We start from the raw sequence: 15,555 nt of genomic DNA on the forward strand, positions 1-15,555 counted from the left end.
TGCTGTAATGACGCTACTAACAGCTTCATGACATAAGAGTTCATTTTTATAAACTGCAACAACGACTTTTTAAATTCTTATATTTGTCAAATTCATTTTAACTATTATACTATTAGAAGAACAACAAATTTTATAATGGAAACTGAATTGAGATGAAAATGATGATGAAAAGAGATGATAGATGAAAAAAGAATTGAGAAAGTCAATCATGTAGATTTGCCCTAGAGTTTATGGAATATGATAGATAAAAGAGCTAGAGAAAAAAATAGTTAGCTGAAGAAACTAAAAAGTATCAAAAAGGGGCAGCTGGGTGGCTCAGTGGATTGAGAACCAGGCCTAGAGACTAGAGGTATTAGGTTCAAATCTGACCTCAGACACTTCCTAGCTGTGTGGCCCTGGGTAAGTCACTTAACCCCCATTGCCTAGCCCTTACCACTCTTCTGCCTTGGAACCAATACACAGTATTGATTCCAAGACGAAAGGTAAGGGTTTTTTAAAAATTATAAAATAAATTAAAAAATAAAAAGTATCAAAAAATGTAGAGGATGGAGTGAGAAAAATAGGGAATTCATTTTTCAAATACACATGGGACATATCTTAGAGCACAAAGAAAATATATTTCAAAGTCCAAAATTTTAAATATGATATTTATCCGTTAGAGGGATAGGAAGTAGACATGTCATTCCTTTAGGAGAGAGAACTCCCCAGTGAGGAAACTCACTCTACCTGTGCCAATTGGCATCTTCTCTCCAACTTAGATTTTGAGAGTTGCCTTAAGCATTGACCAAAACCATAACTCTGATGAGGGATTATTGAATTGGAAACAGGAGTACTTTGGTGACACACTTTTTAAGTTGAATACGCAATAACATTTTCTCCATCAATTTTGAGACAATCAACAAAACAATTTATCAAGTCCTGATTTGTAGCATTTGCCAGTTTCTGAATTGTAAATGCTCATAAGAGAAATCTAACAATCAGCCCTCCGTGAGCAAGTTCAAACTTCCTCTTACAAGGATTATTAGAGGTTATCCATTCCTATCTAAATTCAAGGAAAAAGTTCATGGTTATTTTGAAATAAGGAAATAATTCCAGCCTCCAGTCAATGGTTAAATTCCATAAATCACTTCCCACTGGGGGCAGAGGACAATTTTTCCTAGTCTGGTATTATGTAAGACACTTTAGTCCTGTAAGAAATCTCTGGGCCATCATTCTGAGCTGACGATCCAAACTTTAATTGTGGTCAATCAAGGCTGGAAATCTCACCACATCTAGCCTGTGGCAAAGACCTCCTTTAGATGTTCAACAGTGTGTTTTACAGGTTTTTAACAGTTAATTAGCATAAGTCATTAATCAGGCAGAAGGTACAGAGGATGTTAAGAAATATGTTAAAGTGTTTGGTAATGAGGGTTTGGAACAAACATTTGATCCAAAGTCCAAAGTTCCAGTACAAGGTTAAAATAAGAAAATTGAATGAATCTTCCAGAATTTCTCATACTACTTTGCAAAGGAGCTAGGTCAAAGTAACCTTTCTTGGCCTCTCTTATAAGAGGCAAAGAGGAACTTTAGGCCTGGGGACCCTAAAGCTGGTGTAAATCTTTAAAGGATCCAACAACTTCTGGACAGGCCAACGTTGTTTTCCTATGATCTCATCAGGTCCGCTGTGCACTCACATTCCAAAGGAGCTCAGCTTATTTCCTTCTGCTAGTTTCAGCTTTCCTAGAAAACTACACAGACCTGAAGTTTTTATTCCTCCAACAGATGCTCTTCATATAGTTAGAGATTATAATATTCCAATATACCAAGCTACATATTTTCTAATGCTTTGGTTAATATTCTATTATTATAAGTGACATCTTTTACACAGTTAGTTTACTAACTGGATCTAACTTTTTCTAAAGATCAAAGTTTTGGTTATCTACCTAAAGGATTATTTGTGATCACTTGGTTTGTGATCAATATTATCAGAGCGATTAAGCAATTTTCCTTTCAGTCCAAGGAATACAGAGGAAAATAGGATTACATCATTTTGGCTTCACAAGGTTAAATAAACTCAGAATTTGTTTTACATTTTAGGGAAGTCTAGTTGTTGTTCAGTCATGTCCAACTTTTATTGATCCCATTTAGGATTTTCCTGGCAAAGACACTGGAGTAATTTGCTATGTTTTTCTCTAGTTGATTTTACAGATGGGGAAACTGAGATAATCCTGTTTAAAGTGAGGAAACTGAGATAATCCTGTTTATCTGAGATGATCCCAAGGTCACTGAGCTAGGAAGTGTCTGAGGGTGAATTTGAACCCATAAAGAAGAATTTTCCTGATCCTGAGCCCAGGGCTCTCTCCACTGTGCCCCCTAGGGGCCCCCAAGAAGTATAATGGGAAACACTAAAAAGATGGCTGGCTTTACATAAGGCAGGGGGAAAAACATGTAAGAAAACCATGATTGATTGTAAGAAAAAACATGTAAGAAAAACATGGCAAAAACTGTTAAATATTCCAAATGAATGATTAAGGGAATTGCAGTTTATCTCTTGTTGCCTAAAGCCATCTGGGTAGATGAGGAATTCTTACCTTTTGTAGAGCCCATAGACCCCATTTGGTCTCTTTCTAGAAACTTACTGGGGTTTTTAAAAAATTTTAAAATTTTAAATTTTAAAATCGCAATTGAAGGAAATGCTTCAATTCAAATGAAGGAAATTTTGAGAGAGTTTCTTGGGTAATAGTGTCTTGCTTATGTACTTTCAGTTTCATCTCTTATATAAAAGGCAAAGAGGAACTTTAGTCAGCTCTACTTTAGTGCTGACCCCATTCACTGGAAACTCAGGTCCCTGAATCCCTCTGAGGCCCCATTTGGAAGAGGTGAAAGGGAGAAGGCTGGTTTTTAAAGGTAAGTGGAGATCCTGTTTTCCCTTTCACATTCACAGACATCTCCATCTATTTTGTCCAGGAAGTTCTTGGGCTCCCCATGAACAACTTCTCCCTCAGCTGTGTATTCTTTAGAATGAGGCTAACAAGGAAACATTTTGCATGACTTCATCTGTATAATTGACCTCAAATTAGGGGGCAACTGGGTAGCTCAGTGGATTGAGAGCCAGGCCTAGAGACGGGAGGTTCTAGGTTCAAATCCGGCCTCAGACACTTCCCAGCTGTGTGACCCTGGCAAGTCACTTGACCCCCCATTGCCCACCCTTACCAATCTTCCACCTATAAATCAATACACAGAAATTAAGGGTTTAAAATTAAAAAAAAATTAAAAAAAATAATTGACCTCAAATTGCTTTCCTTCTCAAAGAGGAGGGAAGGGTGGAAGGAAGGAAAGAAATTGGACCTCAAAATTTTTTCAAATGAATGTTTAAAAAAATTACAGTGTAATTGGGAAATATTTAACCAAAAGAAGAAGAAGAAGAAGAATTTTAATAGAATTCTCTGGCCGTGCTAGCAATAAAAATAACGTGCTACGGGGAGATTTTCTAGGGTGGGGGAAGGACGGAGAACCAGGCTGCCCACCAATCTGCCCCTTTTCTTTTTACTCTCTGGTTCCTAAAAAAAAAAAAAAAAAGGTGTAAAACCTTTACCCAAGACAGGGACATGGAAGAGCTGCACGTAGCCAAGTTCCACAGTGTCCAGAGGGAAAGCCTTCCCTTGGCTTGGCGTCTGTCCACAGGCACTAGGAACTTGACCTCCTGGTTTCATTTGGAAGTAAAATGGGAGTGCATTGGTACTGGAGTCACAGGATCTAGGTCAGAATGCTGGCTCTGCAGCCCATCTGAGTTGTGTGATTTGGAGCAGAGCACTCGATCCTCCTGGGACCCGTTTGTTAAAGTTCTGAATAGGGAGGTGATCCAGAGAGTTCCTTCCAGCTCTCAGCTCTACCATCCTATGCCATCTTGGAGTTTTCATAACTGACAGATGTGTAAATCACTCAGAATCTCCAGCTCTCTGGTTGTTGCCCTCTTCACAGACTCCAGGCCGCCTCCATTTCCATCCTTCTCTCCCCCTACAGGGCTCTTCAGAAAACCGCATGATAACCAGGGAGCTGGCTCTGATTTCAGAAATCTAGGTGCAAAACCTCATGCTGACATTTACTATCTGTGTGGGCCTGGGGAAGTTACTTGCCTTCCCTGGGCCTCAGTTTCTTTAACAGTTTAAATGAAAGAATAGGATTAAAAGACCACCAAGGTCTAGATCAATAACATATGACTATCTCTCCCTTTCTCTTTACATTTCCCAACTTCTAAAGCTTAAAAGTTTGGTTAAATAAAGAATATATAGGAAGCATTTTATGTGGGAAATAATCTCTTACAGGCTCCTGGGAATTTCAAAGGAGATGTCCCTGCTGGATATTAGATAAGAAAGAAGAATCCTAAGCCTTTCACCTGCCACAGGAAGTTTTAACTATTCCTAAATATTTTATTACAGGAGTCAAGGGGTTACCCAGAAACAACAAACACCCTGAGGAAGTAAGACCTGTGCCTGAAGACCAGCAGGACAGATCTGTGCTCCAGTCCCTGGGAGACCAAGTTTGCCAGAACCCTTCCCTTGAAGCAAAATGATGTCCACTAAATGTATGTATTCTAAATATTCCTGATTTCCCATAAACTCCTAGAAAAGCTGCAGTGGAAAGGACCTCAGAGGTCATCTCATCCAACCTTCTCAAAAGACTGATGAGGGACCTGACGCCCAAAGAGGTTCAAAGAGACAGAAATGACAAATTTCAGGAACAAGACTTGAACCCAGATCTGCTGATTCCCAGTTCCAGGCTCTTTCAAGTAGAGGAAATAGTTATGATTGGAGCTTGCTGTCCTCTCTTCACTGACTGCCAGAAGAAACTTATTGTCTTATAGGAAGTCAGTTGGTGATATACCCATTCTTTAATATCTTCCCAACCCAAATCCCAACTCACAATCTTTGTTTCAAAATCATACCCCAGCCCTGGGCAAGTGGTAGGAGAAACAGAACTAGGGCATGAACAGGAAATGGATGGAAAGTAACTGGAGATGAGATTTTGGGAAAACATTAAAGAGAACTCTGTTAACTCAATGGTAATTCCTGACCAAAATTCATTTTAGCCCTGTGATCTTCTCTGTCTCTTTGTTTGGTTTTTAAGCTCTTTCCTTATCCACAGAGGTAAGGGGTATTTTTTTTCCAGGTTCCTCTCATTTGCTCATTATATCACACTTTACATCTAAATCATTTACCCATATTACCCTTCCTTATATGTATATGTTGTGTGAGACATTGGTCTATCCCTAGTTTCTACAAGACTTCTTTTTGGGTTTTCCTAGTAGCGTTTGTCGAATATCGAGTTCTTGCCCCCAAAGCTTGGATCTTTGGATTTATTAAACCCAAGATTATTATTATTATTTACTTCTGTATACTGCATACCTAGTCTGGGAATAATACACAAAGATCCTAACAAGAGGAAAATAGACTTACGCATTAATATAGGCACAAATATGTATGTTCTTATATGCGTTTTATAGAGATCAATACTGAATCATTTACTTTCCTGGATAAGGAAAGACAGCACTTGCAAGGACAAATTTCTAAGAATCCAAAATCATATTCACATATATTTAATAAGAAGAGATATCAAACCACAGAGACCAGACATGGCAAAAGTACGAGTTAGAGTTTTGTTGACCCTGTCATAAGTTTTCTTTAAGTTGGCTTTAAGGATGAAAGAAAAAGGCATCAAGAAACAGGATAGACAAAGTCCAGACACAGATTGAAACATACCATTCTTCCCTTTATTTCTTCCATGAATTTTTCTCTAGCATAAGCAATATATCTCTTGTTCACAAAATGATGAACAGGGAAATATGTATTATATGATAACATATATTCAATTTATATAATATTACCTGCCTTCTGGGGAAATAGGGAAGAGTAGGAAGGAGGCATAAAAAAAGACATGGCTTATGTGAGAATTTATGTCTCTTGGATATATTTATTGTAATTTATTACATATTTATAATAAGTAACATCTATTACATTATCATATGCTATAATACATGTAAAAATTAATGTCTATGATTTTTTAAAGAAAATACTACATGAAGACAGATTATGATTTTTCAGTCTTGAAGAAAAGATAGTAAAAACATTAACTACAGGATATTGTCCTGATCAATATCACTGAGAAGCAAGGTCATATATATACATAATAACCAAACCTCACCCTAATGTTCAAAATTTCACTGTAACTTCATTTGATTGTCCATGAATCCTCTGGAACTAACTTCTCCCTGAGATGTTTCTTCCTCTTACATTACTCTTATATAAAACTGATTAGTAATGATTGTCAGGATATGGCTATGTTGAATTCAAGGCAACAAACACTGATTGTGCACCATGTGCAAACTACCATGCTAACCTTTGGAAATACCAAGGCACAGATAAAGTAGAACCTATCTAAAAGAAGAAGAAAGAAAGAAGCAATGAAAACTACCTAGGCAAACAGAATAGTAACCAATTAATATGCCTATCAGTCTTCCCAGAGAGTACTAGAAAGATGGCTTCGGGTTTTTTCTCCAGGGAAAATCTTCTGATGGAGGTGATTATAGCTTTTCTCTAATTATGAAATACTGATTCAAAATATTAGATAAAAATCTTGACATGCATGAAAAGGCCTCAATTATCAATATAACTAGGAATAATACAACTTTTAAAATGTGGACATGAATGTATATGTTCTCCAGCAACCAATAATATTCATTTATTTTATTCCCCAGAGGAAGGGTGGCATTTACAATAGTACGAGTCTAAGAAACCCCATCTTCTCTTCACTGGCCTTCCAAAATTGTCACCTAGTGGTGGTTTCTTCCCTTCTGGGGACAAAGGATCTATGAATTTCACTGGGATAAAAAAAAGAGAGCTGGCCTAAACTCAAAGCTTATTGAAAATCTTAGCTTGGATTCCATTGGCATAGACTTCAAGAATCCAAGGCTCAACTCCCATGTCATACTAGGATTTTTGAACAGGGTTTTATCATAGTCATATATAAAATCTCCTTTCATTCTCCTTTCTTCCTTGTTTCCTACAGACACAGACAATGGAAGAGGAGACTCAATGAAGCTAGAACTCAGAATTGCCCTCATAGGAAAATCAGGGGCTGGAAAAAGTGCAACAGCAAACACCCTCCTGGGGAGGAGAGAATTTGAGTCCAAGTGCTCAGCAGAGTCGGTCACCAAAGTCTGTAGAAAAGCCTGGACCGGGAGGAATGGGAGGAATATCTCTGTTGTTGATATTCCCGACATTTTTGACACTGACACTCCAGAGCAAGAAAATTTAAAGGAAATAGCTCATTTCATGACACTATCCTCTCCAGGACCACATGCTATATTATTGGTGTTGCATGTCCGTCCTTTCACTTATGAGAAGACAGCCATTGAAAATCTTTTTAAGATTCTGGGACCTGAAGCTGTAAAGTTTTTGATCATTTTATTCACTGGGAAATATAAACTAGAAGAAAGTATAGAGGATTACTTAGGAACCATTAAAGACTCATACTTCAGGGAATTGTTGAAGAAGTGTGAAAATCGATGCTGTGCATTTGACAATAATGCTACTGGAGCCCAGAGAGATGCCCAGGTTTCAAAGCTGATGGCCATGATTGAGAGTATGGTGCAAGAAAATGGAGGTACCCATTACACCAATAAAATATATGAATCTGTGGAAGTGCTCCTCCAGAAAGACATGGAAGCACATCAACAATATGATAAGGAACAGTTTGAGAGGAGTATTGAAAAAATCAGGCAGAAGTATGAGAAAAAGCAATTGTGGGAGAAAAAAATGGAAAATTGGGAAAAGACAATGGAAAGCTCGGAAAAGAAAAAAGAAAAGCTAAAGGAAGAATATGAGAAGAAAAAGAAAGAATATGAAAAGCAAAGGAGCAACTTCGCTGATAAGAAAGAGTCAGAAGAAGAGGCAAAGTACAGGAAATATTATGAAAACCGGGAGAAGGCTGAGAATAATCAAGATTTCTTTTTTAAAAAATGTGGACCTAATTCTCACTTTGATATCCAATTTCATGAAAATGTGTTTTGCACAATAATTTAAGATCTTCTGACAACCAGAATTCTTTCATATCTAGTTTCTGCTTTGGGCTGAATTCATAAAGACATACAGTTCTTAAAGAATGTAGAGCCCAGTGGCAAGAAGCCTTCCCATATCATTTATTCTCATTCCCATTTTTCTCATCAGATCCTGAGAATCCTCTAGGATTACCCCATTATTAACCAACCTCCAACCAAGAAATTTTGTGTGGAAAAAAGGAAATAAAATATAAAGCCAGAGAATTTAAGACTTAGTAGAAGATACAGAGGAATGAAAGATAAAATATGGAGGGTTTTTTAAATGGAATTTTGGAAAAGTTTCAAATATAAGCCACTCCTTATTTTTAAAGTATCCTTTACAGATTTAGCGTCTCAGTTTGGTAATATAAAAGTGTATTGTATTTAAATCAGTGTGTTCCCCAAACTAGTGTTTAAAATACTTGGTGATGGGAAGATGATAAAGAAAAGTAGATATATTTAAGAAACCTAATTACTTACCTTCTCACTATTGGGAAAAAAATAAATCACCCTCCTCTTTTCCCCTGACTTTTTTTTCTTTTCTATACCTCCCCCAATGGAAACTGGAAGTAGGCAGTGAGGGGTAGTAACAGAAACAGAAACCTCATGTCCTAGAATTTTGTATTTCTCACCAGTTAGCACTAGTTAAACATAAATTGCAAAATCTGTAGTTTCAGCATTAATCAAGCATATATACGCAGAATCTGTATTATTAGTGGACCATTCTGTACTGTTAACTACCTATATGTTCTATATTATCAGGCCATCAGCTTTGTCCTGCTCTGCATTATTAATTACTCAGACTTTGATGCATCTTCTTTAGTTCTGAACTGTTAGGCATTATTAATTCCCTGTAGTCATCATCTGTGGTATTTTATCCCCCTCCCATGTTCTCACCTCCAAATGAAACATTCCAGAAGAGTAGCTAGACCTCTCCCACATTGACAAATGATGATGGCAAGTGGGACAATGAGGGGAACATGGAACATGTGCACTAAGTAGGGCACTCTGGTAGTGCAGGGGAATCACCCAAACCTGAACATGTTCCTTATTCTCTTTCTGGTGTCTTCAAAGTCACCTATGATGTATCAAACCCCAAACCATACTTTTGCCTGAATTTGACCATGCCCATTTTCCAGTGTTTTCAGGGCTATAATGAGAAAAGGTGAAGATTTCCCTGGAATGGAAGGTGACAATCTTCTACATAATAATAAATGTGCACCCTGATCCACAGGGCTATGGGACTGCTATTCCATACCTGGATCTGCTACTCCACACATGGAGCTGTTAGTTCCAGGGCTAATCCATCAGCCTCAAGGCTATCTGGTTGGGGGACCATTGTCCCACCACCCATTCCACCAGCTGTTAGGCTATTTCACCTCCTTAAACATCTTTTTTAAATAAAATTATTTCCTTCTGGATTGAACAGAGTTTTATATTCCCATTCTTGTGGTCAGATCCTGCTACAAACTTTCTGTGTTGCTGATTTTATTTTGTCACACATACTCTACCCCAGACTCATTCAACAAAGCGAAAGGGAATTCTTGGTTCTCTTTGAGTTCACACATGTGAAAAGAGAATCCTTTGTTCTCTTTGCCTCTTGGAGTTAAAACTTTGACTATAACTTAAGTACCACTACTTAGTACCTCACTAGTTTGTGAGGACAAGATTAGCTCTCCTTTGTCCTCCTTTTTATTGAATCAACACAAGTTTGAACTAGGTGGAGGAGCTCTGCAAATCACTTAGTGAGTTCACACTTTACTTGATACTAGGTGCCAGCAAGATACTTGGAGAGCTCCACCTTTTTCCCCAAACACAAATAGCCAGAAATTTAAGAATTCACCCACTCAGAAAGGTGTGAATCCAAAGGTGACAACTCAGACAATTTGGAAACTGTGATTGGCCCCCATGAAAAGGGGCAGGGATGGGGGCAGCTGGGTAGCTCAGTGGATAGAGAGCCAGGCCTGGAGATAGGAGGTCCTAGGTTCAAATTTGACCTCAGACACTCCCAGCTGTGTGACCCTGGGCAAGTCACTTGACCCCCATTGCCTAGTCTTTACTACTCTTCTGCCTTGGAGCTAATACACAGTATTGACTGAGATAGAAGGTAAGGGTTTAAAAAAAAAGAAAAGAAAAGAAAAGAAAAAGGGCAGGGATAGGAAACCATCATAAAAGACATGAAAATCTCTGAGCAGTCAGTCTGGTGAAGTTGACTGTAGTGAAGAGTATCTCCTGGAGATAGTCTTCGAGGGAACTTCACTGGAGACTGTGGCTTGGATAGTGGTGTCAACCTTGGATTCTGATTTATAGAGAGCCAGCTCTATATATATAGTAGGGGTCCTCAGTGGCGTTTAATGGCATCGGATTGAAAAGACAGGAAACAGAAAATGAGAACAGCCAGACTAGTGGTTAGCCCCTAGCTGCTCCAACTGCTATGGAGTTTAGAGTTTATTTATAAACTGGTTTCAAACAAAGAACACAAAGAAAGAGTCACAGCTGTGAAGGGGTTACAAATCATACACAACCCATTAAAGTCTAAAAAAGTAGAGAGATAGGTACAAGGTCAAGGGCCAAATTCCAACCACCAATTAGTAGGGGTTAATTCTGGGAGCAGAAATATATTTCATGGAGATTTTTACTAATTGAGTCCTGTCTTCCTGATTTACAGAATTGGACCTGGTCAGAAAAAGTCTGGACTAGATTGTCCGGCTCCAGCCTTATCTAACTAATATTTTTTAGGGTTCAGGCTTCTTAATTATCAAGGAGAAAAATGGTGAACTCAGTAGCTGCTGGTCTGCTAAGGACTCAAAGCTTTCTGATAAGAATATTAAGAAAAGGTGGGTATCTGAAAATGAGTCAAAAGAGGAGCCTCAGATTTTTACCTTAGATGGCCCATTCTTTCTGCATCTGACATGCAGTGCAGAAAAATCATACACACAGTTTTACTTGCTGATGATTTTGCAATGGGATCCAGATAAAATGTCTATTACAGACTCTATTTCTCTAAATGACTCCTAATAGCCTCTTGGAGGGGTCAAGTTGTTTTTGGATTAACCTACCTGCTGGTACCAGAGCTTTTCAGAGCTCAGGTGACCAGGACCAAACACAAACACTGCCTCAGCCTGGATTGGTCATGTAGGGAATCCGGATAACAGGCCCTAATTTTGACCCTGTTTCTCCAATCGGCTCTTGACCCTGACTCCTGGACTACTTTGTTGGGTGAGTGAAAAGGGTGAGTGACTACTTTCCTAGTTTCCTAAGAGACTAGCTTCCATCTTGGAGGAGGCCTTGTAGTTACTCACTACGAGTCCTGGCTGAGGACTAGTATAGGGTATTTTCTCTAACCTCTCTCACCTTTCTCTGCCTTATTCTTTCCCACTCATATTTTGTAAATAAACTTCTGACTTGAGATATAACAACTCCATTGACCATGTTATTTCACCTAATTTAAGTCCAACCACTAAATTTAACCCTTACAAAAATTTAATGACTCCTTCTTACCTCCAGGATCCAATATAAAATCCTCAGTTTGGGTTTTAAAGCCTTTCATAGAATGGTCCCTTCCTACCTTTCCAGGATTCTTCCACCATCTTCTCAATGCAGTGACACTGCCCTTCTTCTTGTCCTAGCTTTTTCACTGGCTATCACCCCTGCTTGGAATTATGTCCTTTCTCATTTTATCCTCCAGGCTTCCTTGACATCCTCCAAGTTCCTCCAAAAGTACTAAAATCCAACCTTTTGAAAAAGCCTTTCCCCATCTCCTTAAGGCAAGTGCCTTCCCTCTGTGATTATCTCCACCTCATCTGGTATGTGTCTTGTTTGCACTAAGATGTCTACATGTTGTCTCCTGTATTAGATGGAGAGTTCCATGAAAGCAGGAACTGTCTTTTGCCTTCCTTTGTATCCCCAGTGCTTGGCACAAAGTAGGCTCTAAATAAATGTTTCTGTATTTGACTCTTTTATCCTGCAATTTCAGTTGTACCTGATTAGTGACTTTCAGGTCATTGATTTCTTTTGTCTAATAGTTGATGACAATAGACAAGTCAAGCTCCTGGGAGTTAAAAAGAGGACCTACAATCTCTTCATTACCTCAACCCTTAACGACATGGTGATCTAATATTAGGAAGTTCCCAACTAGTATTTAAGGGAAAGCATATGTAACAAACTCTTCAAGGATATACTCAAGTGGATGGTCACTCTACCAGCACAACAAATATTTATTTTCCTCAGATAAGACACTGCAGTTTTGCATAAAAGGACTTTCACAATTTCATCATTTTAAAGTATTTTGTCATATCCCCTTCTCTCCAACCCTTGATCAGGAAATGTTTCCTCATTCTGATAAGCCCTACCAACTACAGGGCAAATATTCCCTAGAACCTTCCCTTTTTCCTTTGAATGATCAGCCTTTTCTCTAGGTAAGGATTGCAGCTTGGACATCCCCTAGAGTTTGAGTTATTAGGAGCTGTCAAGAGAAGGAAAAAAGAAAGGAAAAAAAAACATGAAGAGAGAAAGGAGACAGTGGAACCTCTTGGTCCCTCCCCCCACAACTTTCCCTCACATCCCACATCAGCAGTTCTCCTCCTCAAACCTGTCCCTCTTCCAGGAACTCTGGAGGAGTGAAATAGAAAGCAGAAAGTCCTGGTGGGGAGGGGGGATCTTATTTGTTTTTGTTTTTTATGATGAGCTTTACTCAGGTGTCTGAGGCCTTGAGGAAAAAAATAAAAGGAAACATAAGGAAGTAGGATGATTCTTGATCCAAGCCTGCCTTACTTCACAAGGGTACAAATGGCTCCCATTTCTAATCATATTTTATTTATCCACTTAAAGATTGAACTTGACTGATCTAATCCTATTGTTCCTGGACAACCTAGCTGACCATGTCCTTTGTTTTCCTTATGACCCTTTGCTGTCCTAGGACAGCTCTGGAAACCACCCAGGAGAATGTGAGTGGCCCCCTCAAAAGCATTACTGGCATCCCACCCCTTGTCCATTTGTAGAGTTTTCTCTCTCTGAGGACATAATCCCAAGCCATTCATGTGTCTCCTAACTACATTTCCAAGGGCAAAACTATTGCATACATAAGACATACATTTGTTATATTGGTACCTTCTTTTTATTTAATTTATATTCAGAGTACATCATGTGAAATACCAAGCTGGACAAATCAAAAGCTAGAATTAAGGTTGCCAACAGAAGTATTCACAATCTCAGAAATGCAGACTATCCCACCCAGATGGCAGAAAGTGAAGAAGAATTAAGAAGCCACTTTATGTAGGTGAAAGAGGGGAATTTAAAGCTGACATCCAATAAACTAAGATCTTGGGCACTAACCCCATCACTTCTTTTATTTTTTTCCAGATTATATGTCAACATAATTTTTAATATTTTTAAACATTTTTAAATGTACAATCTCTCCCTTTCCCTCCCCTCTGCCACCTCCCCCAAAAGGCAGGTAATATGATACAGGTTATAATTATCATACAATACATATTTCCATTCTCTTCATATTGCCAAACAAGACACAGATTGCTTACTATAGAGAAAAATTTATGGAGGAAATAAAGAATGATATGTTTCAATCTGCATTTGGACTCTTGTCTGTTTCTTCTATGGAGGTGGATATCCTCTTTTGTCATGAGTCCTTTGGAGTTGCCCTGATCCTGCCTTGTTGATAATAGTTAAGTCATTCACATTGACAATCATACACTATTGTTACTGTGTACAATATTCTGATTCTACTGACTTCATTTGTGCCAGGGATTTTTGTGATCTCATGTCACAATAGTATTCCATTACAATCATAGACCACAACTTGTTCGGCCTTTCCCTAACTGATGGACGTCCCTTCAGTTTCCAGTTCTTTGCCACCACAAAAAGAACTAATATAAATATTTTTGTGCAGGTAGGTCCTTTTCTCCTATCTCTAATCTCTTTGGAATATAGACCTAGTAGTGGTATTGCTGTATCAGAGGGTAAGCACAGTATTATGGCCCTTTGGGTATGGTTGTGGATTACTCTCCAGAATGGTTGTATCAGTTCACAGCTCCATCAACAATGGTTAGCATTCCAATATTTTCACATTCTCGCCAACATTTATCATTTTCCCTTTTTGTCATGTTAGCCAGTTACAAGAGGTTCTGAAGACGCTTCATCAAGTTGTTTTTATTTGTATTTATTATTTGTGATTTGGAACTTTTTTTCAAGTGGTTTTGAGTTATTTGAAGTTCTCCTTTGGAATATTGTTTGATCTTATCCTTTGACTATATCTATTAGGAAATAACTTCCTTTTATATATATTTATGCAGATAGATAAAAGATAGATAGATAGATAGATAGATAGATAGATAGATAGATAGATAGATAGATAGATAGATAAAGTATGTTAATTGTTTATATATCATGGTTATCAAAATTTTAGCAGAGAAATTTGACCCCCCAATTTTTTCCCCATTTGACTATATCCCTTCTTATTCTAGATGCAATAATGTTGTCTCTGCAGAAGGTTTTCAGTATTGTAAGTGCAGGGGCTAGCTACTGAATGGGAGAAGAAAGAAGGCTAGAATTAGGCCAGGTCCAGAGGCTGTAGGCTTGAGTACAGGATCTGGATGCACCAGGGATCCTGCACCTAAACTGGCAGAGAGATAGGTGAAATTCTCTCTTGCTAGTAAAACCAAGCTCCTTTAAATTCAGGATTCTATAGCCCTGCTCTGAGAAGGAAGTAATTCCTATTGGTAAAAGGATGTAGTCAAACAGGAAGGAGAAATGGCACTTCCTGGACCCAACTGCTAATGGAGTTGACAAGCTCTAGTCTAGCCCTTTAGAATGAAGGCTGATCTCACTTGGCCTATGATAAAGTAAGGCAATGACTTTAGGTTCTTAAACTTAAAGGTTTAAAGGGTTTACTGATGATAAAGGTATTAGGTGAATTGGGATTGGAAAATGGTTGAGGTAATCTAAGAAACCTATGCCAGCCAACTTTCTAAACTAGTCCAGAACACTGAAGGTCTTTTGTGGAGCAGAGGATAAGAATGGCTTGGAGCCAGACTTAAACTCTGATGTGCTTTGCTGTAGACCCAGGGCTGAAGAGCCCTGGGCCAGGTTTTGTTGTCTTGTTGGTTGATATATATATATATATATTCTTCCCTAAAAGGATAATGGATTTGCCAGATGAGTTGTTAGTATTTGGCCACCTATAATAGTTTGAGCCTCCCTGCCTAAGGGGAAACTAAACCCACATTCCACCTCCCACCTTCCCACCAAAAGGTAAAAGGAGAAGTGAAGTCAGAGGTGTGGGACCCTTCTTATATGCCTGCACTTCAACTGTCAAGCCTGGCACCACAGCCCCTGTCTTATGCCACGTTCTGTATTCTAAACTGAGCAACTGTTAGCTTGCATCCATGCAAAACATGGCTGCAAGATTTTACATACTACAGTATCAACTTGTTATCTATTTTAACTCTTGCAACTGTCTCCATCTC

The 15,555-nt window shown here is 38.5% G+C and overlaps 1 protein-coding gene across 1 annotated transcript in view; it reads left to right on the forward strand.

The window, feature by feature from the left end:
* The first annotated feature begins 2,800 nt into the window (after positions 1 to 2,800).
* The window catches only part of LOC123249872, a 26,133-nt gene continuing 13,378 nt past the window's right edge, over positions 2,801 to 15,555 (forward strand). The window contains exons 1-4 of the mRNA XM_044678970.1: positions 2,801 to 2,886; positions 4,419 to 4,564; positions 7,045 to 8,052; positions 11,763 to 11,880. Coding sequence (XP_044534905.1) covers positions 4,549 to 4,564; positions 7,045 to 8,052; positions 11,763 to 11,880 — 1,142 coding nt within the window. The 5' untranslated portion in view covers positions 2,801 to 2,886; positions 4,419 to 4,548. The remainder of the gene's footprint in view (positions 2,887 to 4,418; positions 4,565 to 7,044; positions 8,053 to 11,762; positions 11,881 to 15,555) is intronic.

The sequence above is a fragment of the Gracilinanus agilis genome, chromosome 5 (assembly GCF_016433145.1).
Source record: "Gracilinanus agilis isolate LMUSP501 chromosome 5, AgileGrace, whole genome shotgun sequence".
Classification (NCBI taxonomy): Eukaryota; Metazoa; Chordata; class Mammalia; order Didelphimorphia; family Didelphidae; genus Gracilinanus; species Gracilinanus agilis.